This window comes from Arachis hypogaea, chromosome 4, assembly GCF_003086295.3.
Source record: "Arachis hypogaea cultivar Tifrunner chromosome 4, arahy.Tifrunner.gnm2.J5K5, whole genome shotgun sequence".
Lineage (NCBI taxonomy): Eukaryota > Viridiplantae > Streptophyta > Magnoliopsida > Fabales > Fabaceae > Arachis > Arachis hypogaea.
The window spans coordinates 96336590-96352777 of record NC_092039.1 but is presented as its reverse complement, the minus strand read 5'-3'; the positions used below and the strand labels follow the sequence as shown (position 1 = coordinate 96352777).

Below are 16188 nucleotides of genomic sequence, written 5' to 3'. Positions count from 1 at the left end.
CATGGCCCATGGAGAAATTAACAGATAAAGAAGCTGAAGCAGAGTTAGAGCTTACCATCATAGAAAACTCGGCGGCTGTTTCTGGCAGCAGAGGTGGCGGCAACGAGGTTTTTCGGTGGCCAAAACAATAGCAACAGCATTAACCAAAACAGAGCAGGATCGGGATGAGCGACAAAGCCATGGAATAGTCCCGGCCAGCTCCAATAACGGCGACCGGAACCCTTTCTGACGGTGGCATTCAAGAAGTCCGGCAACGACGACGACGGCACAGGCAGCGGCAGCGACGCGACGCTCCTGGCGGCGTCCATCTCCCTCGCACATCCCTGCTCCGGCGATGGCTGAATGGCGATGACACGGACTCCACGGTGGGGAGTGGCCGCGGCCACACAAATCCCGCGAAGACGGCGGCGGATGCAAGACTACATCGCGACGGCAACTACATGAGTTCCTCTTCTCGGTGGTGGCGCCGGCTCGCGTTCGTTCTTTCCCTCTGCTGGCCCTCGACGGCGGCGATTCTAGGGAAGACGATGAGCAAGGATGGTAGTGGCTTCTCGCGATGGTTACTCTCCTTTGTTCGGCGGCGGCATCGGCGGGACGGCTTGATGGAAGGCAGAACAGGTGGCGGCTTTGCACAGCGCGGCGGTGGCGAGCTCCCTCCTCCTCTCCTTCGCCGCGACTCAGTCCCACATTTTCTTTCCATTTCCATTTCTGAGCTCCTTTCCCTTTCTCTGTGTGTGTGTGTGTGACCGTTGGGGTGAGAGGGGCAGCAGCTGCTGTTGCTGGTTCAGGGAGGAGAAACGGGTAATGGGTCAGGGTTTTAGGGTTAGGATTTTTGAATAAAATTAGGGTTAGGGGCAAATTGGTAATTTCAAATAAAAATTGGGAATAATATAGTAATTGAAATCCAAATTAAATCCAACACTAATTGTATATAAAAAATACTATTTGATCATCCATTCTTACAAATTACTTTTAATAAAATGCCCAAATCAAATAATTAGAAATAATATACTTAATTTCTTCATTTTCCAAAATATTTGTATTAATATTTAAAATATTACTTATCTAATCCAAATCATACAAAATCCTTATTATTTTGTAACTATCAACTTTATAATTCAAATATAGAAAATAATCCAATAATTATAAAATTGGATAATAATCATAACTCATCTCAAATCCAATAAATCAAAACTTGCCTTAATTACCTTTAATAAAATAATTTCTGAAATTAAGGCTATAAATAACCATATGATTTGAGATTTGATTATAAAAAGACTTTTCAAAGGTTCTGGGTCTTACATTCTACCCACCTTATAAAAATTTTTGTCCTCAAAAATTGATATAAAACGAAAGAAATTTCATAACAGTTCACCCTTGAACACATTTAAGGAAGAAGCAAAAGTATCTCAAAATATAAACATATGTAGGTTTTCAAATACTTGGATTATCATATGCATAAGGATACAAAGGTAGGAATATGGTTGCAAAGCAAACATTACAATATAGGCTCAAATGCAAAAGATGTCATGGTTCAAGCATGTGGTAGTAAAGCAAGGCATTGAAGGTTATAAAACAGGACGAGGTTACAACGACGTGCTCAACATCCGCACACTAATCTCATCTCAACCTCAAAGCTTCAACTCTCCAACTCTGTCAAGCACTTTACAACCTCATAGCCGATCATGAGCCTAACACCCACAAGCTCGTTTGCAAGGGACAAAACACCCACAACTCATCATAACGTTACACACCTACCACTTCACCTTCCATATATACATATCACGTCTTAAAGAACTAACATATCGCATTACTACGTCTACAAGTCGCACGTGATATCAAAACAATTCTCGAGTCTACTCAGAAGGACACAAGATTATAGCGAAGAGAAACAATGTCAAGGATAATGCTCATAGATTTGAGAGAAGGTGTCCAATTCCAGATAAACAAAGATACTCAAGCAATGAAGTTTGCTAGACACAATTCCATTGACAACTTCAAAAATAACCCTTGATCAAGAAAATTCAATATGACAAATAAGAAGAAAGTCAACGCATTAGCTTAATACCAATTCAAGCTGAGCCAAAAAAGTATGTGATTTACAAAAAAGAATATCTCAAACCCAAGACAAAACTCACAAAACTCGATGGCATAATTAAAATACTTCCGAATACATTATTCATAAAAGGATCGAAAATTTGCAGAAAAATCACTTCGCAGTTTAAAAGAAAGTCAAGTAATAAACATCCTTCAAGAGAGTAACAAAAGCATAAACGTGGCTTCGCTCTAATTCAACTTCATGTTGAAGTAGATTATGCAGAGTTTTAAAAATGAAATGCACACAAGTTTGGCTAAGAGCCAAAATATTTCCTCAAATATGTTAGAAAGATAATTAGGTGCACAACCTAACCAAAAGCAATCATAAAACTTGGAATAAAAATCAAATACTTGTTCAAAAATTCTCAAAGTTCATATTCAAACAAACGTTTATAAAAATTATAGCTGGGACGAAAGAGAAAATTAAACTCTATTTAGAAAAGAAAATCCGAGGTAGAAATTTCCTTATAAATTGGTAAAGAAAATAAGTGGTGCGTTACAAACAAATAGGTTTCCACTAAACAAGGAAGCTTTTCAAAACCTCATTTAAAATAGCGCATGCCAACTTTAAAACAATTTTGCCAAAAATTGAACAATGGTTTCCATTATAACCAAGCAACTGAGAAATAAGTTCGATTTAGAATTTCTTCAAAGAGAATTCAATCTGCTTTATAAAATTCAAAACAAGACTCCAAATGTATACTTGAAATCACCATCCCACAACAATATTCAAGAAGATTAGGATGTACTTGAAAAGGAGTCAAGTCATACGAGAAAGGATCATAAATCAAGATAGTTAAAACAAGATCCCCTAGGCACAAGTCATCAAACAAGCTTTCAATTGATCCAAAAGAATACAAAAGTCATAGGAAAAGACAACTCAATTATTAGTAATTTCTCAAGGATAAATCTTTGACTAAAAACTCTTGTAAAGACAATGAGAGGATAAACGATGCACTATTTGAAACGAATCAAACTGACTCATCTAAGAATGAGATTCACCAGAGAAGAAAAACCAAGATCAATGGTAATGTTCACAAAATATAATAGGTTAGTTAAAAATAAAGTCAAGTATGACATTCATAGAGATGGAAGGTTTAATAGAGAATTTAGTCCGTTCAAAGGAAGAAAGCTATGAGTCCAACATTTTCAAGAGAACAGCAATGACATAAACCATGTAGTATGCTAAATCAAACTCAATTCAAAATAAGTTGAGTAAAGCTTATCAAACAAAACTCAACCGGGATAAAAGTGAAAAATCCTTCCTTTCCAAAATTTTGAAAAATATCCAAATACATAATCAAATGAAGATGTGCATTGGAACTATAGTAAAATTACTAGAAAGCCAAATTGTAATTTAAGGTAAATGCAGTTCCATAAACCAGTAAAAATACAAGCGAGGTATTAAAAATAGATAGTTGCTAAGCGGTATGAGTAATCTTCAAAATTTCATGTATAGGCAAGTATATATATCTATTCAACAGCAATTTTCATAAAATCTCAAAATTGGCTGTGGTCACTGTCAAATAAGAGAAAAATTGAATCAACAATCTCTCTAATAATGGACTCGAAATCCCAGAGTTAAAATGTACAACGCAGTAGGACAAGTTCAAAGCTATATCAAAGACTACATGAATCAAGAAGAACTCAAACCGAGGAAGATAGATACAACAAGGATTTCAAACAAGCATATGCACTTAAGATCAAACAAGAATGCATATGAATAGAGGAATAGAGTTGAAAAATCAAACTGCTTCCAAGAGGATTAGCAAACAAGAACTTCAAGTTAGGATATGAAAGAAAAGGTCGGCTCAAACAAAATTCAAGACACATAACTGAGCAGCCTCGAGAAATAGTTCCCAACGTTCCCAAAACTCGCAATTCGCTTTACTCAAAACTCGTATATCATCTATGATAACCCATTAGTGCTTTCATATACAAAATTCACTATTATTAAGCCGGCAAACTTAATACCAAGAATTATAAAATGCAAGACCAACAGCATTAATCAATAGATCGTCAAGTGCATAAAGCTCTAATTCTCGTCATCCGACAAGACCTAATACATGACAAACGCTCAGAGTATGCAATTGAAGCATAGCCGGTCCATTCCTCAGGCTCTACAGGAAGGACTACAATGATACCATAATCTAACACCCTAACTACCAAAGCTCACGCTTCCGGATGCGCAACTGTGATAGCTCGGACATTACGACGACACTTATACTATTTAATAATAAAATATGAGCCTGTTTAAATCTTTAAACCACAAAACCACTCCCAAAAATACCTTTTCTATACAACGTACATCCATACATACCATACAACTTACACAAACTCATAAAGGATACATCCATATAGATACATATATTTATAAATAATATTACAAGTAGTGTCCAATACAAATCATATCCCTCTTACAGAATATCTTAAGATAAGGGCGAGGGTACAATAAATAATAATCTAAAGCAATACAAGGCATTTCAAAAACAACTAAATAAACTCTTCGTGACTTCTGTGCCCATATCCTGAAAGGAAAAAAATGTTGGGGGTGGGAACATCATCCTCGAAAGGGTTCTTAGTAGATGGTTTTTGGGAATTACTGTAATAGGATACGTGAAGATAACCGCACCAATGATTAATAACCGTCTTATGCCTCTTTTCAAAAACAACGGTTTTCAATAAAAGTAAAGTCGGAAATCTTTTCTAAAAGATGAACCATTCAATTCTCAACAACTCAAAAGCCTTTCAAAATTGTTTATCTATGCTGAAACAAAATAGCCTTTTCATATTTTATTCCAAACCAGAAACACAAAACCAAATCCAACCATCGGTTCATCTCATTCCAACCATGGCCCAAGGCCCAAACAATCCAACCATCAATCAATCACCACAGTCCAACAGCGTTCCAGTAGCAAACACAAATAGGAAGATGCAAGCACAAACGAACAGTTATTGCAAGTAGAACAATTAGCAATTAATCACATAGGCAAACCAAGTATAATATGCACACCCAAATAATGTCACATAAATGCATATGATGCATGCCTGTCCCTAGTGGCTGATGATATCATCTGTCAGTTATAGAGCCAACCCGACAAGTCCTAGTAGCTAACCGTTGGACTGTCCCTCTGTTAGAAAACTCAGTGGCTATTTTCGGCAGCAGAGGTGGCGGCAACGAGGTTTTTCGGCAGCCAGAACAATAGCAACAGCATTAACCAAAACAAAGCAGGATCGGGATGAGCGGTAAAGCCTTGGAACAGTCCCGGCCAGCTCCAATAACGGCGATCGGAACCCTTTCTGACGGTGGCGTTCAAGAAGTCCGGCAACGACGACGATGGCACAGGCAGTGGCAACGACGCGACGCTCCTGGCGGCGTCCATCTCCCTCGCGCGTCCCTACTCCGGCGATGGCTAAACGGCGATGACACGGGCTCCACGGCGAGGAGCGGCTGCGGCCACACAAGTCCCGCGAAGACGGCGGCGGATGCAAGGCTACATCACTGCGGTGACTACACAAGTTCCTCTTCTCGGTGGTGGCGCTGGCTCGCGTTCGTTATCTCCCTCTGCTGGCCCTCGACGGCGGCGATTCTAGGGAAGACGACGAGCAAGGATGGCAGCGGCTTCTCACGATAGTTACTCTCCTTTGTTCGGCGGCGGCATCGGCAGGACGGCTTGATGGAAGGCAAAACAGGTGGCGGCTCTGCACAGCGCGGCGGTGGCGAGCTCCTTCCTCCTCTCCTTCGCCGCGACTTAGTCCCCCCTTTTCTTTCCATTTCCATTTCTGAGCTCCTTTCCCTTTCTCTGTGTGTGTGTGTGTGTGTGTGACCGTTGGGGTGAGAGGGGCAGCAGCTGCTGCTGCTGGTTCAGGGAGGGAAAACGGGTACTGGGTCAGGGTTTTAGGGTTAGGGTTTTTGAATAAAATTAGGGTTAGGGGCAAATTGGTAATTTCAAATAAAAATTGGGAATAATATAGTAATTGAAACCCAAATTAAATCCAACACTAATTGTATATAGAAAATACTATTTGATCATCCATTTTTACAAATTACTTTTAATAAAATGTCCAAATCAAATAATTAGAAATAATATACTTAATTTATTCATTTTCCAAAATAGTTGTATTAATATTTAAAATATTACTTATCTAATCCAAATCATACAAAATCCTTATTATTTCATAACTATCAACTTTATAATTCAAATATAGAAAATAATCCAATAATTATAAAATTGGATAATAATCATAATTCATCTCAAATCCAATAAATCAAAACTTGCCTTAATTACCTTTAATAAAATAATTTCTGAAATTAAGGCTATAAATAACCATATGATTTGAGACTTGATCATAAAAAGACTTTTTAAAGGTTCTGGGTCTTACATGCACACTATTGTGCACATGCACAGACCAGAGCGTGTGGCAAGACTTGTGCGTATGCATGAGGGGTGGGCACAGGCACATCCTGGAGATTTTACAAGTTGTGCGTATGCACCCTATGATGCGTACACACACGTCGAGAAAGTTTTCTAGTGTGTGCGTACGCATGCCTTGTTTTTGCACTAAAACTCTGTTTTTAACTGTTTGACCTTTCTGGAAAGCTTGTAAACTTTCGTAAGAAGTGAATAATGGAACTAATGACTCATGAAAATGATAAAATGTGATTGAATGAGATATGAGATAAGGAAGATCAGGATATCGGGTATGAGAATGATACTTGTTGAGAATTAATCTTAATTGTGATTTTTAAATGAATTAAAATTATATTGGAAATGAATTTGGAAGTGAAATTGATTCTGATTGAGATATATCACCGGGTAAGATGCAATGGCATTGTCCACTTGCTTCGGATAAAGATTCGAGATGTCGGGTATGTAAGGGTTAAGTTTTGTCACCCTTGCTTCGGGTCAAGAATTGTAACACCGCTTGGACAAGAGGCAAGGGGTGAGGTTGCCCCCTTGCTCCGGGTTACGTGAGTAAAATGCAAGGGTTGCGGTTTTGTCCCACTTGCTCTGTGTTGTGGTTCTGTCCAGGGTTCGTTACTGAACATGTCAGGTTTGGCTATATAATCGACAGATGAGACTCATCAGCCATAGGACAGGCATGCATCATGTGCATTTGTATATTTTGTTTGATTTTGCATTTGTTTTTGCTTGTCTAATTGCTTAAATGTTATTAACTGCTATCTGATCTATCTGCTGTAACTGCTATTTATACTTGTGCCTTCCTTGTCTGTTTTGCCTATATTTATTTCTGGGAGATCCTTTGGCAGGAGGAGGAGGCATTGAGGGTTGTTCCACCTAGAGTTTGGAGTATTACTGAGAAAAGAACGAAGAGTTAGATTATACTAGATCCCTTAGACTTAGTCACCTTAATTCTGGTTTAGTAAAGTATTTAGGATGTGAATATGGGTTGTTGAAGTTTTAGAATGACTCTGGCTTTCTGGGGATATGTTGTTAGTAAATGAGATAATGATACACATATCTCATATATATTGTAAACGAGATATAATTAGTTTTTCAAACTTTATATATCTCGTTTGCAACTGAGATAAAGCCAAAAAATAATGACTTATTGTACATGCATAATTATCTCATTTAATTTTACGTAAATTGATAAATAGTTTCCAAATATATTGGTAAATAAAATATTTAATTTATTTATATATAAAAAATTATTTGAGTAAACACCAAACTCGGTCGCTATCTATTTTCACGAATGACAAGACAATAAAAATGATACTTCGTCCCCAACCCTTTATTTTGAGACAATATGATCATTTAATTAAAAATCAGTTAAATAGTAACAGAAATTAATTTTGTGAAGGTTTTATTTATAATTTGTAAAAGCTTTAAACTCCAAAAAGTTTTTTTTCAAGTTGTTTTTTAAAGGATCTTATAGAAAAATAAAAGTAATTTTATGTTTGGATATCTCATGTAAAAAGATCTTTTTATTCATCAATTAAATTTGAATATAACAATATAAAAGTACTTTTTTGTTTATTTATTACGTACAAAATATCTTTTTCAAGGCAAGAAAATCTTTAAAAAAAAATATAAATTATATCTTCTCAAAAAAGATGTTTTTTTTTTCTAGTACTTTTACTTTTACCACTAAAAATTTACCACACACTAAAAAATAAAACAAAAATGTTTTTCTATCAACTTAATGGCAACCAAACAAAAACAACTATATCATTAATACTACTACCACTTTTTTTATTTTCGTCATTATAACTTCTACCTCTATTATTTCTATTTTGCAACCATATTTATCAATATCATTATCTTCTCCACTATCATTAATTAACACTAATATCAGTATCATCAACATTACCATTATCTTCTCTCATTTTTTGTTTGATATTATTTTTTCTCTTTAAAAAGTTTTCAAACTGCAATTTGATATTACTTTTAACAATGATCTTTCTTTACTTAATCACTATCTATGAATTAATTTTTTAAACACAAATTTACTAATAACTTGTGGCGATTAAAATTTCTACCGATTACAAATAAAAATCTCAAAAATAATTTCTATTACTATTTAACAGATTTTTTGACAAATAGATCTTAATGTCTCAAAATAAAAAAATAGAAGGTAAAGTATCTCTTTTTAATGGACAAAAATCACCTTATCCTGTATGAAAAATAGCCCGGAGCCGTGTTGGATCTTTACTCTCTAGTAAGTTTTTTGAGGTGTGACAACAAATTCGTAGCCACTTTCATACTTGTTCCCAAACTAAATACTAAGCTATCATTACCACGTCGTTGTTTCTTTTAAATAGTTGATGAGTAATGCAATGTTATTTGTTGTTGATTCATGTTCCTTGATTACGATTTGAGTTAGCTAAATCTACTCCATGGAATAGACTTTCAGCCTCAAACACAAATGTATCTTTAAGATGAGATTATTATCAAGTAGATATTTTAACATCCAAAAAAGTTTTAATTTTGACAAATTAGACTCCAATTTTTTTTTTTTGACAAAATTAACCTTTAAAGTGATGAGTTAACAATTAATCTATATTGTCGAACGAAGCTAATATTTGAAAGTTCATTTTGTCGTAAACAAAAATTAGAATCTATGAAACAAAAATTAGAATCTATGTTAAAATCAAAATTGAGTGCCAAAATAACTATTTACTCGATCATTACTTGTTAGTAGCTGATTCGTACATGGCTTTCATAGTTATTCAAATGCGTCATCCAATTCCCTCACATTATATAACTACAAGAGTAGACAGCAAAATTTCAAACCCGGTAAATCTTGAGTACTCTTTACAAGGCTAACTCTTTCCATTAATTAGTATTAATCAATACATTACTATAATCCATTTTCTTTTTAATAAAAAGAAATACTCTGGGAAAATTGTACGAAGGACATCACCACATTGAACAATCTAAAACTGTGGTAGGAAAACACAAAATATTGAACAATGGGGAGGGAACGAGGTTTCAAAAGGCACCATAAATGGAGCATATATGAGAACTCAAAACTTGGCATGGCTTTGCACATACTACCAGGAAAAGATTGCTCCACAAGTTTTTTAATAGAACCCAACTCAGTTCTCATTTTTTGCCTTTTTTCTTGGCTGAACCTTTCGGTGACTGTATTTTTCTTGAGTTTACATTAAGGTCCCTTTTCTGCAATTTATAGATTTTCATCATCTTTAGGGTATAAATTTAAACTCTTGCTGATAATTGAAATACTAGTAATTCTTTACCTTCTTGAATTTCTTCTTATTCTGCTTCTGTCTTTTGTAATGATCCTTGTCTTCATCATCCTAGAAAGTTATGAGTTTGCTTTCAATGCATGTCAATAACAAATCAGTTTCTTGAATAAGTAATAGCACGGAATTAAGCTGTTGAAAAGCACTAACCTCGCTATCGTTGGCTTCGACATCTGAGACATCTAGGTTCTCAATTTCGCCATCACTGTTGAGAATGGCCTTTAGTCTGCCTTGATTAAGTAGCTTTTCCGAGTGAGCATGTCTCTAAAGAAAATCAGCATTAGATTTCACCGTTAAAAGAATTTTTCCAATGCCAAAAAAAAAGTAGACAGTTGACGTTTGCAAGTTTATTCATAATATTTTCTAACAGCTGAATGAAAGGGAAGTTTGATGTGTTTGATTCAACCAGTGAATAGGACCTATATCACATACCTACATGCTCCTTAAAATTGTGATTGGTGTTAAGGATTTTATTCCTCTTACACAAGTTACCTTGTTGACAATCTATGCATCACCAAATAGATTTAACCAAATTAGATATTCAGGCATGATTGGAAATATCTTAAGTAAATGATATCGTATCCTCCTCGTTGATAATACGTTTTCTTCTATCCATATAAACAAAAGGGGAGCCTTGAAGCAACGGTTGAGTTGTCTTCATGTAATCTCAAAGTCACGGGTGCAAGCTGATGCCATTATCAGGTTAGCTTGCATACATTACAACCTTTGGGTGCAGCTCTCTCCTGGATCCTACGTCAATGCAGGATGCTTGTGCACCGGGCTGCCCATATATAAATATGTTCCGGTAGTAGACCAGATTTGGGTGGTTGCCTTCACCACATCCTCTATAGAAAACTGTTGTCATTTTGACTCGTTAGATACTGTCAATCACATAGTAGTGTTGTGAGTCCCTGTTGCAGTATCCCTTTGTAAGAATATGTATTCTCACTTTGATTTTAACTAATTTATTCTTGAGGCCACTAACCTAGATTAAAATCCTGATATCAGCTAAATGCAATCAGGGAATAACTATTGTTCTTAATTCCTCAGAGCATAAGTAGTGCATAGAAGCTCAAACGTGTGCTACAACTACGCTATCCTAGAGCAACAAAATAACCTTTATCATATCTTCCTTTGGTTTTGCAGTCAAAACTCAACCAAATCTTGAGCAGGATATACTAATTCACGTCCTTTTAGTCCGGGTGGCAGTGGGGAGGGTAGGGTTGGCAGCAGTACCCAAACCCATGGGTAACCACTCTGCCCCCACCCAATTGGGGTGGGTAATTACCCGATCCGGATCTAGGATATACCCGCCCCAGTAAATATATATATATCTTTCAGAAATTAGCTTTTTTTTATGCTTCCCCTTCCCAGAGCCTCCCTCGGCCCCCAACCCTTCAAAGACCCTCAGACCTCACTCTATCTTCTTCCTCAATCCTCATTCTTCATCTCTACCTCAAGACCTGACCTACCCTCTTTGCCATTGTCTCACGCTTACTAGCCAACCTCATCTCCTCCAAGCCACACGTAATTTGCTGGCATCACCTCCTCTTGTTGCTTCGCTGCGGTTAGTCGCTCTACACCACAGCTCGGCAGGCTTCGCCGGTGTCACCTCCTTGCTCCTTTGTCGGTTCATCCTCACCCATCTTCTATTGTCCTCCTCCATCTGTGAATCGCCTGCGTGACCAGAAGCTCCAAGCTCCTCCTCCTCTGCAGTCTACTCCACACTTTCATTGCTCCTCATGAGCTTTATTTTAATTCTTCAATCTTCAGTTTTTGATAGATTAATTATCCAATTTTTTTTCTGTGCATTTCATTGTTCTCCCGAATCACCCCTAACTGTTCTGATTTGCTATTTCTTTTGTTTTGATTGCTGTTTCTTTTTTAATTTATGTGAATTCTTGACGAAAGAAAAATTTGAAGATTGAAGAATTAAAAAAGAAACAGCAATCAAAACAAAAGAAATAGCAACCCAGAACAAATAGGGTGATTCAGGAGAACAATGAAATGCAAAGGAAAAAAATTGGATAATTAATCCATCAAAAATTGAAAATTGAAGAATTAAAATAAAGAAGCTCATCGAGGAGCAATGAAAACGTGGAGCAGAGGGCAGAGGAGGAGGGGCTTGGTGCTTGAGCTTCGGGTCACGCTGGCGACTCGCAGATTGAGGAGGACAAGAAAAGATGGGCGAGGACAAACCGACGAAGGAGCAAAGAGGAGGTGACACTGGCAAAGCCCGCCGAGCTGTGGCATAGAGCGATGAACCGCGGCAAAGCAACAAGCAGAGGTGAGGCCAGCAAATCACGTGTGGCTGGGAGGAGATGAGGCTGGCTAGTAAGCATGAGACAATGGTTAAGAGAATGAGGTCAGGGCTCGAGGTAAAAGATGAAGAATAAGGTTAGAGGATTGAGTTAGAAGAAGAAGAAGAAGAAGAAGAAATAGTTAGGTACTGTGGTGAGGTCTGAGGGTCTTTGAGGGGTTGGGGGCTGAGGCTCTGGGAAGTGGCAGCACAAAAAACCCTAATTTCTTATATGGGGCGGGTATATCCTAGACCCATCCCGCACCAGGTCGGGTAATTACCCTCCCCGACCGGTTGGGGGCGAAGCAGGTACCGCAGGTTCGGATACTGCTGCCAACCCTAATTTTTTAGGCAATATTTACAAATAACATGGATTTCTTCCAAAATCTAAAAAGGTTGGAGCATACTGGTAAAGCATAATAAACCGCCAAAAGAAAAGTGCATATTACCTTTGACTGCACGTGATCCCTCAACATTGCCTCATTCAAACAGATAATCCTAGGACATATCCTGCACTTAAAAACTGATTTGCATTTTAAGATATATGACAATGCATCCACTGGCACTGATTTATTTTCATCCACCAAGACCTTCGACTTTTTCTCCAATACTTCATGATCACGTTTACTAGACAACTCTTTATTCTTGAGCTTTGGTCTCTCATTTAAAGTTCCATCATCATCGTCACTTAAAAACAAACCTGCACTTACATGAACATGAATACAATCAAAATAGAGTTATTTTCTGAACAATAGAATAGAAACATGTACTTTTAGTAGAAAGAATAGAGTATACCCAGAAAGAGACATAAATTTATCTTCAAAAACATTGAATGGGAAAAATGAAAAAAATAAATTTCGAGCAAACCAGCGTTCAGACTTGCATTCAAGTATCTTATGCTGATGCTGAATTAGAAATTGGAAATATCATCAATGAAATACAAAATTTGTGCCAAGGATAAGCACTCGAGCTGACAGAACAGACAACCTACCTGAGGAGTTGGCATCAACATCATTTCCAAAACTATCCTCACATTTGTATCCTGAATTGTGCAAAATTTAAAAGATGTAAATAAGTAATGAACATTATTATAAGATACCAAACCTCCAATGTAATAAAAGCTATGTGTTTCCATTTGCATTTGAATAAAACTTTGGAAGATTGATTTTTTATTTTTTATTTTTTTTGTTACAAAGATTGAATGACTCTATCCATTATACTACCGCGACCTATAGCTTTTACTATTACTATTCGTCTTCAAATAAGAACATCATGAGTGAGAGTGTGTGTGTGTGTGTATGTGAGAGAGAGAGGGACGGAGGGAAGGGGGGATCTATACTTAAACAAAAATCCTGTTATTGACATGCCTCATCTGGATAGAATGGCGAACTGGATTTTTCAGAAGAAAAAAACTTGAAATTTCATCTCAATCAACAAATCAATAGAACAAGTCCAAAATTTAAAGATAAATATTTTTAAATACAATTGTGTATCTGATGTATAGCTCAGAATATTTTTCTGACAGACCGATAGATTAACCAGATGTTAATGGACTAACCAGAGGATGCTGAGCCAGCATCATCATCATTATTATCCTGCTTTACTTCAGGTTCAAGCATTTCATCATCCTCGGATTCAGATTCATCAGTTGCTTCAGCTTCTATCTCAGAGTCAGAGGATGAAGAGGATGCATCTGAGGCATCCCGGCCACCATGATCAACCTTATAGAATCTCCTCTTTATCATTTGACCACAAAAGTCAACTGAACTGGGATGACAAAACACACTATTCCGTTAGAGTAAGTTCAAAAGTCAGAACCATTTACTTGGCAATTCCATACTAATCATAACTACATGGTAAACAATATGATTGCAAATGAAATAGGGATAACTGGAAAAGTCGAAAATAAAGTTGATACACCAAAAACCTGGGTAAGGACTGTGGCCCTTTATTTTATCTATAAGATTATTGTACAATAACCAACATAACCAAGGGGATCATGCAGTCAACTACTTTCGAAAGAAAAAGGATTACATTATTAAACATGTTATGGTAGTAGTGTAGCACGTAATTTTAACGTTGTTAATTGTTCTAGTATTATTGACAGTTTCTTCAATCATCAATTGTCACCAGCACAATTAAGCAAAGGAATGAAAAAAAAATGCAAAAACTGGCAACAGGTTACGTTTAGATTGCGTTGTTACTTTCTAGCATTTTAGTCATAGATTTATAGTTCCAACTTCCAATGTTGTTAATTGTTTATGCTCTTCTTGACTTATCCATGGTTTCCTCAATTAGCAAACATTCATACGAAGCACAAAAGAACAAGGAATAATGCATTAAAACACATCATCTCGTCCACTAAAACACACTCATAGACTACATTTCCCAATAAAATTGAGACATCCTTTTCTGTCTAATTATGAAACGCTGATTACTCAAGAACTAAGCAGCTAAAAAAACATGATAATGTGATATGGTGTTCTACAGTTTTAATTCATACTCCAAAATCAAGAAAGAACATTGCTTCAACACTCCCATAATGGTCCAAGAAATTTTTCTTTTTTGGTATTTATTTACCACAATGCCAATGAAAATCGCAAAAAGAAACGAAACCAAGCAAAATGTTGGCGAAAGGCACTGAAGGGAGGAAGGAACAGAAGAGGAAAATACAGGGAACTTGCTGTGCTGCTTGTGATGTTTGTCCATTGCGTCTATGAAGCTGCATGGGATGATGGCGATGGCTTAGAAGAAGATATGCGGCTTTAAAGTTAGATGAAAGCCGAAACAGGCGAAACTGGGTTGTCTTGGCCTAAACCTGACCCTTACCCGGCCCTATACCCAATGAAACCTAATCACTTTCAGGCCACAACTATACCACGTCTAGACCGGGTGAAAACTAGGTCTAGATATCATATATATCTTTTGACAATGCAACCAATTATCAGGACAACATACACAATACTAACTCGGTAGTTGTGCAAAACAAGAACAAGGAACATCCTAAACCAACTAATAACAGAGAAATCAACCATAATACTGCTAATATCAGACAATCTACATTTCTAACAATACTAACTCGGTAGTTGTTAGCATAAAAAATATATAATCAAGGCTAAAGCATTAACATATTTCAAAAATGAGAACAATTTAAAATTTATAATCAGACAAAGCAATAAAAAAAATAAGTTATTTCAGTTAAAATTTATTTGATTACTTCAGATTTTCAAGTAAAATAAAAAATTAAATGAGCAGTGGTTTACCTGCAGCTGCAAGGAAGACGGCGGCGGCAACGTGAGGAAGAGAGGGTTAAACGTGAATGTTGATGGAGGGAGCTGAATCGCAAATGATCAAGTGAGTTGAGGCACTGAGTAAGAACGACAAAGAAGAAGAAGAAGAAGAAGACAAAGGGCAGAGACACAGGGTTGAGGCAGTGTGAGCTGCGAGGTGGTCAGCAGTGTAGCGCTGCGTTGGATGTAGTACCCTTACCCTAATAACCCCTAGCATCTGATTCATGACTCACTTACTCCCTCACCGGGTCTATCGGGTCGGATAATCCGAGTTTTGGCCCGACTCTAACTGAATGCTCTGACTAGGGGGAATAGTTTTTTTTTTTTTTTTTGGAGTATGGGCGAGTAATCATGAAAGGGAACTAAATTGGCTCGACTGAACTGGCTCGGTCCAAGTCTTCGGACTGGGCCATGAACACTAGTCGAATGAATCTTATACAAACTTGTATAAAATTAGGAATGGTAATACTACATGAACTTGTGGATACCTACCCGCTTTTACCCGCTCGAGGTGGGTTTTAACGGGGCGGGACGAGGTCTGATTTAAGATAGATATATATATTTTAATATATAATATATGTAATATAATTAGTAAAATGATTAATAATATTGTACTATATTTAAAATTTATTTTAATTTATGTTATATATGTAATGATGGTTATATAAATTTTAAAATTTAATTTTTTTGTTGAATTTTAATAATTATAGGGACAGGAGCAAGTTAGGTTTTAACATTTTACGATCCACAGGTAGAAGTGGGGCGAGTTC

General features: G+C 36.7%; 1 protein-coding gene across 4 annotated transcripts; it reads right to left on the bottom strand.

The window, feature by feature from the left end:
- Positions 1-9348: 9348 nt before the first annotated feature.
- Positions 9349-15620, bottom strand: LOC112797002 (uncharacterized). 4 transcript variants are annotated; one of them, XR_003199544.3, is made up of 7 exons: positions 15392-15620; positions 13687-13895; positions 13120-13170; positions 12578-12828; positions 9980-10093; positions 9824-9902; positions 9349-9743 (listed from the first exon to the last, which is right to left on the bottom strand). XR_003199544.3 is itself a non-coding variant. In XM_025839716.3 (7 exons), the coding sequence occupies exons 2-7, from the start codon at positions 13871-13873 to the stop codon at positions 9669-9671; spliced, it is 738 nt and encodes a 245-aa protein (XP_025695501.1). In that variant the 5' UTR covers positions 13874-13895; positions 15392-15620; the 3' UTR covers positions 9349-9668. The 4 variants fall into 4 exon arrangements, 2 of the variants coding, with proteins under 2 accessions (XP_025695501.1, XP_025695503.1); XR_011881240.1 differs by having other exon boundaries at positions 13687-13890; positions 15392-15595; XM_025839716.3 differs by having other exon boundaries at positions 9824-9883.
- Positions 15621-16188: the final 568 nt, after the last annotated feature.